Source organism: Neolamprologus multifasciatus, chromosome 23 (assembly GCF_963576455.1).
Source record: "Neolamprologus multifasciatus chromosome 23, fNeoMul1.2, whole genome shotgun sequence".
In the NCBI taxonomy this organism is placed as follows: Eukaryota; Metazoa; Chordata; class Actinopteri; order Cichliformes; family Cichlidae; genus Neolamprologus; species Neolamprologus multifasciatus.
In genome coordinates, this window is record NC_140460.1 from 21,658,426 (window position 1) to 21,673,750 (window position 15,325).

The 15,325-nt window shown below is 41.5% G+C and overlaps 1 protein-coding gene across 1 annotated transcript in view; it reads left to right on the forward strand.

Moving 5' to 3' along the window:
• The first annotated feature begins 12,875 nt into the window (after positions 1-12,875).
• The window catches only part of LOC146491522 (Krueppel-like factor 7), a 59,456-nt gene continuing 57,006 nt past the window's right edge, over positions 12,876-15,325 (forward strand). The window contains exon 1 of the mRNA XM_085150870.1: positions 12,876-13,281. Coding sequence (XP_085006996.1) covers positions 13,180-13,281 — 102 coding nt within the window. The 5' untranslated portion in view covers positions 12,876-13,179. The remainder of the gene's footprint in view (positions 13,282-15,325) is intronic.

Consider the following 15,325-nt stretch of genomic DNA (forward strand, 5'->3'; position numbering starts at 1 on the left):
GACTCAATCATTTCATTTAAGCAAAACAAAGTGCGACAGCGACAACTGCGAACCAGCCGGGAGAGAGAGAGAGGAGCGGCTGCGACGCTTTCGTCTGCAAATCATTTCGCTAACACCTTTGAAGTGGTGACATGCCTGTGGAAAATGTAGCACGAAGCTCCCGGTTTACGGGATGAAAGGGGAGTCGGCTTCTTGTCAACTTTTGACCTCTATGTGTGAGCGATCAGTTGGGGTTTGGGCCAGCTGCTGCTGCAGACACTGCTGCCGTGTTTGATAAATGACAGCGAATTTTCTCCGACTTTATTGAATTGGAGCTGAACTGCAGAGGAAAGGAAAAGTAAACTGAGTTAAAGATCAACTCAAATGAACTGAAATAAACTCAAGCAGAAGCAAAACGCATCAGAACAAAAATCAATTTAGCGGGGAATGAGTTGTTCATCTCTACCGGGTTGCCTTTGTTTTTGCATAGGACACTTCAAGAAGAAGGTAGATTAAGGGCATAGTGATCCAACAGCTCTATGTGAATGGCAGTTGACCCTTCTTCTCCTTGAAATTAAGAAATGACAGGGCTTGACCCCACTTGAGGCACTTGGTTATCTGCCCCAGCAGTCATAATGAAATAAGTTATTCCAAAATTATTCCAAAAAGCACCTGACCCGGCCTAAAACGAAGTGACCTAATCCCGGTTAATCCATAACAGCTGTCAGCACTGGTCAGCATGGTGCACAGCTCATTTGAAGTGGACTTTATTGAAGAGTAAGGGTCAAGACATGGTGACGCACTAAGCTGGAAATCTGTGATACTATTTATCAATGACTAAGAGGGTATCCCTCCTTTTTATCTAACTGTAATAAAGACTCCTGATTAAAGAGGTTATTGTTAATAAGCTGAAAATAATCAATACTGTTAAGACTACATTACTTTTTAGATTGAGTGAATACACTTGTTGTTTAGGTATTGGAAAATTAAGCAGCAGACTCTACACTACCAGTACTTTCAGGCTGGGAAGTAAAATTGCCTTTTTCAGTACCTAAATTATGAACTATCCAAAAACTTATGTACTTATGTATACTTTTTACTATGAAAAAATTTGATACTGAAATTCTGAAAATTAAATTGTACTTTTACTCTGTGTAGGTGGCATAGGCAGCAAGTTTGTCAAAAAAAAAGAAGATACCAGAATAGTAATCATTACTAAAAATAAGATTAGACACTCATCTTCTTGTTGACGCATCACCGGAAGCACAGAAAAAAGGGGTGCAATTTCCAGGGGGTTAGGGGGATTATGAACCCCCCCCCCCCCCCAATAATCTGACGCAACCAATATAACCCCCCCCCCCCCCAAAAAATAAAATTATGAATTATCTTGCATAAATTTTCTTTACTCATTTCAGGTATTACCAGCAAAATAGTTGCATGTTTAATCATCTGGGAATTTAACCAGATTTATTTATTTATTTAGACAGAGTTCTTGACCGCCCCAATGTTCAGCACAAAGTTACGACGATGACAGAAAATAAATGGGACAATGGATGAATATGTTTAAATGAACCAGTGTAGTATCACAGCAACCCTATTTCCATGTTAAATTGCAGTGAATCGCCTAGGATTGCATGTCCCATCATAAAAATGTTGTTTTTTTTGCCGATATAGACTTCACTGATAAAAAACAAACAAACTCCCTGTTAAATTACAGTGAAGCAGTGTGAGCTAGATGTGCCATCAGAAAACTTACTGTTGTTTTGCTCTTATAGACTTTCCACTGTTAAAAATCTCATAAATTGCTGGAAGCTGGACACGTCATTATAAAACTGTTATTTTACTGAAACAGACTTATTTCCCTGTTAAATTACAGTAAAGTACTAATAGCTTGACTTATCATGATAAAACAGTTATTTCTCCGTGTACCTATTTTTACTGATGACAGCAGTTTCTTGCTGTAAAAATATTTAACTACTGTTGTGTATTCAATTCAGGCTGTCTGGGATAATGCTGTCAGCTGTTTGGTTGCCAATATACTGCTTTAGTGTTCTATTGGGATTTCCATAAGCAGTTTATCACTTGTAGTAAAGTACTGTAAATCTATATCCATAAAAAAAATACCATGACTCATGCATCTTCTACAAAATTTAAATTCAGTTTTAAGATATAAGCTTTTGTTACAATTCCCCTTCTCCTTGCACTGCACAAATATAAATGCTGCTGAAGTACATACAGCAATCATCTGAGCATGAATGCTGACGGAATCACTCACTTTTGGTGCACCATTGCTGCCTAAAACCTTAACACAAATCATAGTTACAAACCGCTTTCCTAACATATGTGTTATGGTGCAACTTTTGATATCGGCCCGATATCAGGTAAGTACAGAGATGATATTTCTGATACCAATACGGATAATGGTAAAACAGCTCATGTATGGGAGAGCAGTGTGACATGATTTATGAGTTGAATCATCACCAATTTGCAAATTCTGAACACATTTTAAAGACCAATACATCTAATTTTGGTGTCAGTCCTATACCAGGTAAATACAGGAACTGTATTGCTGATACCAATCTGGGATGCAAATATACCTGCCTCTAAAGCACTTTGAGTCGACGTTTGCAGTTTAAATGTGCTATAGGCTATAAATAAATAGTTGCAGTCAACAAAAAAATTCACAGTGCACATTTAAGTATATTTTTCAATTTATAGTAAAAATATGCAACACAGTTTAGTGGGCCACATACTGACTATAGGGGATAGAAACAGAATATCTATCCTATCACTCAGGTATCAATCCAATACCAATACCAGCGTTCGTATTGATATTATCAATATTTGGATCAATCCACCCAACTCTACTATCAGTTGAGTTTTTGGATGAAACGTCTTTAGCAAGCTTGCTCTTTTATCTTGATAATTTAGTACTCCATCATTTCTTCTAAATATTGTTACTTCAAGCTAAAGAAAAATCAGGATGGCTACAGCCATAATCCTTAAACCGAGGCTTCAAACAGTGACATCACGGGGAATATTCCGTCTTCTGTAAATAGCCACCACTTTTTTGTGAGGTTTTATTTTACTGATTTCATTATCTTAAGGCACTGAAAACCTACCTACTCGGGTTTTATTTGTTTTATACAGTAACCCCAGTTAAATCAGAAAGAATGGAGGAAAAATATGACCAGATGAGGTCCTGACACTCATAACTGACTTTTCATTTCTTTATTTTAAATGCAACTCCCTCCTATAGAGCATCCATGAATGCGGTTCGAGCTGCACAATGGTGACAAAGAACAAATCAAAACTAATATAATAATGGTGAGCGAGCTCTGAGCAGGAGCAATGACTCCTCTTTGCAGGGAGCTATGGCAACTGTCGTTTCAATGAAGCAGTTGACCTTGTTTGCAGTCAAAAGAAGACACTGACATTATCTTACTTCAACACCTCCAGGTGCACACATTGAAACGCCGTGTCATTGAAACACATAATCAAGCTGCATGGTTTTCTATCCTTTCACGCAATTTCGTACAACAAGCTAAATTACTTTGATAGATTCACAATGGCTTCAAATGTAAAAGTGTCATTCGCCATCAGGGTCACTGACAATGAATGAGTCTTTTCATGTCCGAGCTTCCAGTCAATCTTGTTTCTATGCACGCTGCACATCTGAGGCCTAAGTAATTTCCCTTGGCTGCTCCCTCAGATCCACCCGTGCCATACTGTGTTTTGTATATTCATGTGTGTACTTTCCTATCTTAATCCTAGCTATTACTCGCATGGCTGGCCATGTCAAGGGGAGATTTGCTCACTCACAGTGAATGGGCCAATATTGACAGCACGCCCACCGCATCAGCGATCAGTGTTAGGGCTTAGCGCACACGAGATTCACCGGTTTGAAGCTGAATTCAATGGGTAGGGTGGCGTGTTGGAAAACAATCCTCACAGGGAATCTATGCAAATGCTAAATGTTACTCTTAGACAGTCAGGAGTGATAATTTAGCAGTGGGGGTTGTAGACTGATGTTGCTGCTATGTTTTGTATTTTCTTGGAAAAATGTTTCAAGCCAGTTCTTTTGTACTAAAGCTGCACCCCTTTTATTCATCGTTCTTTCATTTTTCGTAAAATTCATCGCACCCTTTGGCTTCAGATTGACTTTGCTGTGAGAAAAGCTAGTGAGAACTCTCATGGATGACAGTAGGTTGGTTCCATTTCTACATTTTTAAAGGTTTTCCTTTAAAGTACCATGCTGTTCTGTAAGTATTAGGGATACAACAGTCATTTATCAGCAACTGCCAGCAAAAGGAGAAAATTTCCAACACAACAATCATCTTTGGTTCCAAAACGACCATTTTCTTTTGAACTAACTACAATTTCAAGTACTTTCAAGTAACTTAAAGAAGTCCAGACGCTTTTCTTTGCAAGCTCCTTTGACTACGATGACCTGGATGACTGAGAACCTTCACAGACAACTAACTACAATCCTAAGTCTGTTGTGTTTCTTATTATACATTCCTTCTTTTGTCCTCCACTTGTCCAATTTCCGCAAATTTTTTTAAGACACACTGCACACCACATTGACATATGACAGGGCTTTAGCTAACAGTTCTTAGGGAATCACCTTGTTGGTGCACAAATACTATTTTGTATTATTATTGACATTTTTTATAGCTTCAACTAAAGACATAGGAACAAATTGTGTGTTTTTGTGACAGGCTGCTAGTGCTAACAAAGTGCTTAAAGATTAAAATGTTTCCTTGCTACATTTTTGGTTACATTTTGACACAAAACTGATTCATCCCTTGATTTAGGAGCTTTTTTATGGTTGAATGATTCATAGGTCAGTGTTAAGTGGCTTAACAAACAAAGTCATTCCTTTGAAAATGGTCAGGTACAAGGACTGGACTGAAAATGATTGAAAAAGGCCTTAGCACTTCAAAACGTTACAAGAAAGTCTGGCTCCTTGCAAACAAAATTTCAAGAAATGACAGGTGGCTCGAGACATTTGCATAATACAAGTCACAAATGCAGAAGTGTGTTTAAGAGTTTCACAGATACTGTTAATTTTTTTTTTTCTGTGTTGGTCCCACAATAATCGCACTAAGATCTGTGGCTCAATGTAGGATGGCTTTATAACCCAAGTTTACTTAGACTCGCATATTTGCAGCACTTAATGTGCTGGCCACTCTTAGTGAATGTGCACATGGAGCGAAAGCAGGCAGGAACTGGTTGGAACTGGGCCACCGGCAATTTAACCAGTGACAGGTTAACATACAAATAAAAAACTAGAGTTTCACCCACCGAAACTAAGACACAGACTTCTTGGATGGGCAAGCCACATTATTTATCAGGGGTGGCTGTAGCACAGGAGCAGGTCATTCACTCATTGGAAGGTTGGTGGTTGGTGGTTCAATCTCTGGCTGCTCAAGTCTGCATGCTAAACATCCTTGTGCAAGATACTGAACCCCAACCCCGAGTTGCTCTGGTAAACACTAAAAAGTGTTTGTGGTTTAATTGGCTAATGAGGCATGTTATATCAAGCACTGTATAAGAGCCAGTTACCATTATTTGTCAAACAGTTGCACTAAAAATACTCCAAGGGACACGAACAGCACAAGAGGTGTGGTTCGGGTGAACACTTGCAGATGATTATAAACAGCTTCACCTAAATTAGCTATAGAGACTGTGATGTTTACAGAAATTTTATTTTGAAAGGTCAAATGTAAGGTGGAAGGAGGATATAGAAAAGGAGAGACAACAAAAAACGGTAGATGAATAAGTTAGCGCTGCAGACTGTGTTGCCGCTGCAAGCCTGAGAATTAAAGAATGGAACTGAGAAATACTGAAGGTGTCATCATTAATGTTTGAGGCATGCAAACATTACAGAGACCAAATCCATCCTGTTCACCAGGCTGTGCGTGTGATTATTTCTGCTTCATTTTTTAAGATCAGGAGGCTTCTGCTTGCTTATAATATGGCCAAGCATGATGGTACACAACCTAAACTGTCACCTACAAACGCACATGCACAACAACAGCTGCAAAGGCAGTTTGCAGTTCTGACGAGCTCCAGCTAAAGTGGCCCCATTTTCCTCACCCCTACCTTATCATTTTTTGTGTCACGAGCTAAATGTGTGAGTGGATTTCCTCACTAATTGGACGCCTGACAAGCCGTATTGTCCTTTGCCACAATGTGACAAGCTTCTGCAAAATGTTCCTTTCAGTGGCCTTCAGAGGAGGCCAAGGCCAGACAGGGGAGAAGAAGAAGAAGAAGGAAAAAAAAGAGAGAAACTAAATGGAACAGCAAATCATAACCCACAGTTTCGGCTGACACTGATGTGACGTTACCGAACAGGCGAGCAGGAAGATAGAGGGCGAGAAGGAGAGTAACTCTGGGAAAACTGACAGGGATTAGGCCCTATTTGTTTCACTTTCTGACTACTCCTCCCTGCCTGCTTCCAGGAGTTTGTGTGCAAATGGGTATTTCCATCTCCCACTCATCGTCGCCTAATTGGCACTTAACAGCTGCCCCTCATGGCCTCCTTGCTGGCTCCGTTTCCGCTCCCCTTTTCTTTTTCTGTTTTTTTTTCTTGGCGTAGGAAGGAGCAGCGCTGCATCAGACATCACCCAGCTGAGAGGGCACTTTCTCCTACACTCCTTACTCCCCACCCTTCATCATTCCCTTCCCTCGCAGCTATCTTGTGCGGGAAGGAGTTTGCACCCCCAGACAGCCCCGAGCGCTCATTATCGCTTTTCTCAGTCACCCTGTCGCTCTGAAATCCACCCCTCTTCCCCCCTCTACTCATCACGCGTCTCCACCTTCTCCCTGCTCCTCTGGCTCCCCCACCCCACCCCCCTCCCATAGAGAAAGCAGCATGAAGATGTTCTGCAACCAGGCTCAGAGCCAAAAAGAGACAGTGCACAAGGCAGACATATGGCCACGTTTTCAAAATCTTATCTTTATTTAACCAGATCCATCAATCAAAAGCAAATTTCCTCTTCTGCGGTGATTTGCTGGGCAAAAAGGCGTGTTTGAGGACAGCTGTTGGGAGGAAAATATGTGCGGTTTGATTTCCTCCAAGCATAAAGGTTATCATAACATTACACCAAGGCAATTTTGACTGGAGGGAGAGAGCGAAAAAACCCAGCAGATTTGAGTAAAATGTTGTGTTCAAATACATCAGGGCATGTGGATGTCAGATTACACCAAATGAGGGAAAATGAAGCAGAGCGGCAACACTCAAGGTCCCCCGATTGCAAGAGACTAATGGATAGAGAGGCCAGCTGGGGCGGGTGCAAACATACGGCTCTGTTTGGAATGCAAATTGGCTTGTTTTAAGAAACTTTTGTGGGTTACGTGATGTTATATCCCAGACATTTGACTTCTTTTTGTTTCCTAAAGAGATTAGTGGTGTGTGATACAGAAAAATTTTGGTATTGATCCAATACCAAATAAATACAGAGTAAGTATTGCAGATACCGATACCCGCACTGATACTTTTAACCTATAATGGGAATTTTTTGATGAATCATCATCAATTTGCCAAATTCTGAACACATTTTAACGACCACTTTACTTTCCACAGGGATTTTCACATATTATTTTTTTTTAAAAACAACAATTTAAGAGCTGGAACATAAATGTGTCTGTCTCTAAAGCACTTTGGCTCAACTTCTGTTGTTTAAATAGGCTGTAAATGAATAAAACAGATGTGACAGTCAACACAAAAAGACTCTGACATTTCCAAAAAAACTATTATTTACCCTAGTTACCAATACCAGCATTGGTATCTGTGCTACCAATATTTTCAGTTTTGGATGCAACTTCTTAAGCAAACTTGCTGATCTACACTGATAATAAAATATGCAAATAACAAAATTCTGAACAAACTGAACTTAGAGGATAGAAACAAAGTATCGATCCTAACATGCTAGTATCGATTTGATACCAATACCAGCATTGCTGTCAATACTGTCGATATTTGGATCGATCTGCCCACCTCTAAAAGACATACTGCGCTTGCAAAATTCAGCATTGAACTCAGTGACCTTTTATGTTGTTGCATTGCAAGCAAGCCAGAGTGCTGAATAACTCTCTGCACGCTCAGCAGAAGTTCCTGGAAATAAAAAAAAAAAAGGGGAAGAAAAAAAAAGGTCACACGGCAGTAAATATTACAGTAACATGCTGTTATGAAGTTTTAACCCCAGCAATGTCAGCTAACCATATTAGCATTCCCACATGGGGTAAAGGCTGTGAGTTGGAATAGAAATGGGCTGGTTCAGTGAGCAGGGGGGGAAGTGGAGGTCCCATTCGTCTTGTCCTGTTTAAATACACTGGTTAACTCCTGCCAACAGGGAAGCCATTCAGCAAAAGGCCAAGGGCATCTGTCATGTGTCCAGCACATTGATACTGTCCCCCTCCATCTCCCACCCAACCCCCACCTCTTCTCCTCCATCATTTTCCAACTCTTTGTTAATTGCCGCTTCTCGCCGTCATCCTCACTCGCTTTTTTTCCCACTTTTTCCCTTCCTCTGCCGCTCTCCCGCTACCTCGCCTCCTCTTTTGATAAAAGGAGTGAATATGCAGGGAGCTGACATGATTAGCAGCCTCATATCCCCATGATGGATGGAGCCTGCTCCATTATTAATATAGTAAAAGCACCAACTGCCAGGTAAGAGCAATGTCAGCATCCACAATATAACGCTGTGTGCCCACGGATAATGGTGAGCACTTATTTTTTATCTATGATATGCATGGGCTTCGGGCCGAGGAGGAAGAGGAGAAGGAGGTTGCGGAGAGAAAGGATTGGTGGCGGCGGGGGGACGGCACACGTGGCACTAAGACGAGACTTCCAGTTTGGCTGATTCTCGGTGATGCTGTTAAACTTCTCAGTTAAAACACAAATTGTTACAAAGACCAGGAGGACGAAATTACAGGATACTGTAACTGTACTCCATGAAGAGAGCCTTTTGTGTTTTAGAGACTTTTTTTAAAGGCTGGCTGATAAAATAAAAAGGGAGATCAATCATAAAGATTGTTGGGTAAAGTGTTTCTCTTAATATTGCTATGCACGGACATAAAAACTTCCTCAGACTCTGTAATAAACTTCATGGGGCCTTTTACAGTGTTTGGAGTGGTTCAGTATGCCTTTAATTTGATAGTATACTCTACTGTGCAAAAGTCTTGAGCCACCCCACATTTCTTTATATTCTGAATTTTTTTAAGGTGGTCTTGAGCAATAGCTCTTCAGACTTATTGAAGGTCTTCCAAAGTGTTTCTTCAGACACTGGCTAGTTTTTCACTAATTTTCAGTCCATTCCTTGTACCTGACCATTTTTCAGAAAATTTTCATGTTGTTGTTGTTTGTTAAGTCACTTAACTCTGACCTGCGAATCATTCAAGCATAAAAAAGCACCTAACTCAATGGATGAACCAGTGTTGTGTGACATAGCAGACAACTTGAAAACTGACTATAATTGTACCTTTAGGGACTTTGTTAGTATCAGCTGGTCACAACCTATTCCCATTTCTTTAGGTGAGTCTAGGAAAAATGCCAAAGATAACACAGTTTGACAGACATAAAATTGTATTTTTGCACCAACAAGGCGATTCCCAAAGAGCTATTTGCCAATATTTTGGCATATTGCTCCATCAACGCTTGGAACATAAATAACAGCTTCACTTGACCAATTTGTTTTGGCCTTCTCCAGGGTCATCAAGGCCATAGGCCATGTTGATCAACGAATAAAGCTGTGCTTTAACCTCTTTAGCAGTGTTAATTTCTTAGACCAACAACTTCCATCATAGTTTTTGTCAGAAATCTTTTTTTTCTGATAAAAAAAAAAGACATCAGGGACAAAAACCATGATATAATGGACTGGCATGTTTGATAACGAATGAAAACAAGGTGAAAATGTTCTGGAGAAATGAGATCCAATCAGAATAAAGTACATTGTGTAGAAAGGCGGGACAAATGTGGAAGTGATCCAATCAGAAGTAAACAGTGCAACAATTTCCTCAGACATGCACATTTTATCCTGGAGGGGAAGGTCCCATGACCTCCCTCATGAAAACACCCCACATGTTATATGAACACATTTCACATTTGATGTCAGACAAAGTTAGACCCTTTGTAGTCCATGTGGGGCAACTCACGCTTGTAAAAACACTACAAACTCACACAATATTTTAGTCACCTGAATCAACTTTACATTTTTTTGAGTAATCTTATCATATATAGGCAATTAAAACTAAATGAATCGAGATGCATAAACTATATTTAAACCGTTTGTTCTTTGACATTCACCTCTGAAGTCAAAACCTTCATTTTGTTCTCACAACGTATAAAGAAATGGGAGTGGCTCAAGACTTTTGCCCAATGCTTTAATTCAGTCTTTTATAACGTATTTGAGGCGTGTGTGACCTGCACTTTATTGATAGACTACGTGGTTTAATCAGAATTGTAGCAAGTCGGCCTCACGAGGCCTTCTTGTTTTAAAAATGTGTCTTAATTGTAATATTTAATCTTCTGCAATGAAACCACAGGCTCTGTAGCTTATTTCTACTGTTCAGCAGGGGGTAAATACACTACTGTTAACAGTCTTCTTCTCCTCTCGTACTCAGTAAAAACTTTCCTAATGAGTTTGTGGTCTCAGTCACTTGTTTCAAGCCTTATTAAATACAGCATGGTGTTTGTTTTACATAACACGAACACACTGAGAGAAATCAATCAGTCAGTCAGTCTCAGTCAGATCTACTCCTCACTTGTGGCGCTCAGAATGAAAAACCTGAGACGACGACAGCCATCGCTACTGGGTGACATTGCCATGGCTACATCAATCTTACAGGCACAAAACCTCTGTGGCTGGTTCACATCTGGTTTTCTGTGACAGTGTTGTCCCACGTCCTCACTTCAGTAAATAATACATTCTTCAGCAACAGCAACAACGCCCTGCCCTACAGCCAGAATGCTTCTATAATAACTTGCTCTATTGTTGCCTGCCTTCAAGGTTTGATGTGCTTTCAGAGAGAAGCTCTTCTGCATACCTTGGTTTTATTGGGTGGTTCTTTGGGTTACAGTTGCCTTCCTATCAGCTCAATGGAGACTGGCCATTCTCTTCTGATGTCTGACATAAACGAGGGATTTTCTCTCAGAGAACGGCCGCTCACTGGAGATTTTCTCTTTTTTAGACCATTTTCTGTAAACCCTAGAGATGGTTGTGTGGAAAAATCCCAGCAGATCAGCAGTTTCTGAAATACTCAGACCGACAACCGTAAATTGTCTTTCTTCCTCATTCTGATGCTCAGTTTGAACTTCAGCGAGTCATCTTGACCATGTCTGCATGCCTAAATGTGTCAAGTTCCTGCCATGTGAGTTTAACAGTTAAACAGTATAGTTTGTGTCTGATGGCAGACTGACGTCATTATTAGAATGGAAATTCACCATGAATATAACATTTTTCACACAGAACAGTAAAATAAAAATAACAAATAATACGCAAGCACGTTTATGCACAGAATTTAACCTAAAACTGCTGCAATGAACAAAGGGCCAGCAAATTTAAACTCTACACCGTACGCGGTGATTTAAAAACAAACAACAACAACTTAACAGTCTTAGCCCTTTGTCAGTTTTCGTCTGCCTCTTTGATAAACCCAAGGAACCACATGAAGAATGCATAAAAACAACAGGATTTATCTTGTAAATATTTTACACATCAGTCAGCCATGAAGAGATTCCCTAAACAGGGACGAGCACACTTCGACTGTTTTCCAGAAAGCACATGGCAACTTTAGATGTCTCTGTCATGTGTTTTCCTCCTGGTATATTTTTATTAAACTCATGAAATTCTGACTGGGCTACAAGATGATTGTGGGTGGTGGTGGTGGTGGTGGTGGTGGTGGGGGGGTGGGGGGGGGGGGCTCACAGATAAAGAAAGGTGAAGATTTGAAAAGAAAGCAGGAAGACAAATAGAAAGGCAGGGCAAAGAAAGATGGAGTGAGTTGTGTCAAATGGATAAATGTCAGCAGGAACTTCATCATCTGTCTCCCTCCCGGAGATGCCATGTGTAAATTGCGTAGCCGGGGCCCTGAGCTAGCCTTCCCCTAGCGCTGTAATAAGATTAGAGACAGCAGCAGTCTCTGCCTCTCTCCTTGTGTGTGCGAGGGACTATTGAGCCCGTGTGGAAGTGTACAATTTCGATGGCTTACACGGGGTGCCGGTGAATAAGCGGGATTACTCACACCACCAAACAAGACTCATGGTGGAAGATTTGGATACTTATTTATCACTCCACACACACACACTCGCAGACACACTGTGAACTTTTCTTTTTCCCCACCACGTTTTGCTGTGTGGGTCACTTTAATGAGATTCCTGCCTGTACAGTAATAGCAGTCTCTGCAGAAGCCCTGAAACAACATTACAGGAGATTAAAACACCATTAAGTGCGATACGTTGACTCTAAACTCATTAAAAGCATAATCCCTGCAGGAATATGCTTTCCTATATTCCTGCAGCTCTTTTTTATAATTAAACATTTGCACTGTGGGGAACAATATAGGAGGCTATCAGCACCGCTCCTCGCTCCCGTTTGTTAGCACATGATGTTTACACCACGGCTTCGCCTCTCAGACTAGTCTTTCAGACCTTCATCCAAATCTAATATACCCATCCATAAATAGCTCACCTATCGAGCCCATATTTGGCGTGAGTGACTGGACACGGGAGCCAATCCTGCCCGGCGAAACCCCCCCTCCAACCCCGCCTCTGCACGCTCTCCCAGCCGCTCTAACGCCTCCCGAACCGCCCATTCGCCTTAAATGGGGCTTGACTGACAAGCCGAACCACGCCCCTTCGTTTACCAAGTCCCACCCCCTCCTTCGGTTCCCCTATCGCGTGTCTATTTTGGCAACACGGATACGCATGGAGCCTCCATCACCTCCAGCCTCCTCTTTACGCACCGACTCCCGAGAATGCGCGCAGGTACGGGGAAGCCAGCCGCCTCGCTCAGCCGTTAACCTCCCTGTTTAAGGACTAATATGAAAGAAGTGGATTTAGAGGTCTGACAGAGCCCAGAGAGGAGGCACATACACACATATATATAGATTTTTCCTCTTCTTCTCCTTCTTCTTCTGCTTCCCACCCCCTTCCCTGTGGATCATTCTTGTTTTCCCATCACCAGAGCTTAAAGCATGGATGTCTTGGCAAACCACAGTATCTTTCAGGAACTTCAGCTCGTGCACGACACCGGCTACTTCTCGGCCATGCCTTCGCTGGAGGAGAACTGGCAGCAGGTACGTGTCAACTTTCAGCTTTCAGCATCGGCTGTGCCAGCTTCAGCCGCGAGCTCGCAAATTTGCGCTCGGGATGCACAACTTTCAAAGAAAAAGAAGAAACACGCACTCGTGTATCTGGCAGGTTTTTCCCGATAAATCAGCAAAGTGGATAAAATGCGGACGCAAAGCAGCGCGTAATAAAGCTGTCAAATATGATGCAAGGGGAGGTGAAGATGAGCACTCGAACAGGGAGTGAATTTGACGTAAATAATAGATTGGCAACCTTCAGATTACTCAGGTTTGAACCCTCGTGCACGAAAAGAATTCCCCTCTCCTATCCATAATAGATCCCCCAACGCGTCTGGCTCTGTAGCAGCATTAACGGAAAGAAGGAGGTGAGGGAAGAAGCTGTCACCAGTAATTTCCACATTTTTTTTTTATTTGTTTATCTTTTTTAAATCCCCCTTTTGCTTCATCAAATTCAGCGGGTGTCTACGGAGAGATGTTGTGTAAAGCTCTGGGTTTCACGCGGCCACATGGCGCCGGGGTGCGCGGAGAGACTTCACGCCATCTGCGCTTACGTGTCCCTTCTTCTTCTTCTTTCTTCTTTAGTTTGTAAAACTGTTTAAAAAATGGCACCAGAGCTGGGTTTATTTATTAATTGCGTGGTGGTGAGGAGGGTGTGTGTGTTAGAAAAAAAAATCTTCAAATCTGAGTTTTTTTTTGACGAACAAATGATTCATTTTTACATTTTCCCCCTTCGCTGCTTCAGTTTGGTGTCCCCCTGTCACTCAGAGGAGGGACATCTTCCCCCAAACATGCCTCCTACTTTCCTCTTTTCCATTTGTGTGTCCAAATAAGAGCCCACCTGCATTGCTGTTGCTGATGCTGATGCTGGAGAGGATGCTTTCCATGCTGCACTTGAATTACCGGACAAGGAGGGGGAGAAAAAAAAAATCACAGCACAGAAATCGGATGCCGGTATTGTTCATGAAATATGAGCTTGAGTTTTTCCCCACTTCTATGCTCCACGAGTAAAGGGAGGGAGGGGATGGAGAGAGAAAGAGAAAGAGGGAGAAACCGGTGCGTGACTGGTTGTGGCCAAGCAGCCTAATTGGCATCCTACTGTTAGCCACCGACGCATCTTTTCATAACAAGTCTCCAACTCCCTGCCTTTCCTACTGTCAGGGGATTTTTTTCTTAAATTGCATGTGGGGGGCATCATATGGAGTGAATCTCTCTCTCTCTCTCTCTCTCTCTCTCTCTCTCTCTCTCTCTCTCTCTCTCTCTCTCTCTTGCTTCTCACCCACAGCCTGCATTTTAAAATCAATACCTAATGCAAATGGAAGAGAGAAGACAGCTGGATATGTGGGCAAAGCTCTTCTCTGTGAGGGTGGGAAATGTCAGCTTTCTTTTATTGGAATCGCTGTTAATGGGCTCTGTTTGGTCTTTTACTGTTTTAGATTTAGATCAGCTCGTTTTTTACTAGGATGTCTGGCATCATTTTGTGTGATTAGCTGTAGTTTTGGGATTTTTTTTAAAATGGTAAACGTAATTTCATAGATGAATTCTGTGATTGAATCTGCCCTCAGCCTGGGCTAAATGGAGAGATCAAACTGACCGTGACCTGCCTTTCTTCTTGCTAATACAACTCTGGGACCTTGGTGATGTTGCCTTGCCTGCAAATTGCCCACATGCAGTGTAGTTAAGTTAAAGTTAGCTGGCTAACTTCAAACCAGAGGCATTAAACAGAGAGACAAAAAAAAGACAAATACTAAATAATGCCTTGAGGCGACTGTTGTTGTGATTTGGCGTAATATAAGTAGAACTAAATGGAATTGAATGAAACTACTACAAGATAGCGCTAATACTTAAAACTTTTTAAACCTTTTAAACTGAACCCAGGGCAGTCTCTGGGGGTTGCTTAGGAACCCCCACACCCCCACAAAGCTAACTATTGCACACTCACAATAAACAGCTAGTACGACTCACCTCCTCTTAAATTGATGTTACTTGTTTTGTAAAAGATTTGCATATTTTACTTTCTCATAAGTAAGGTTAA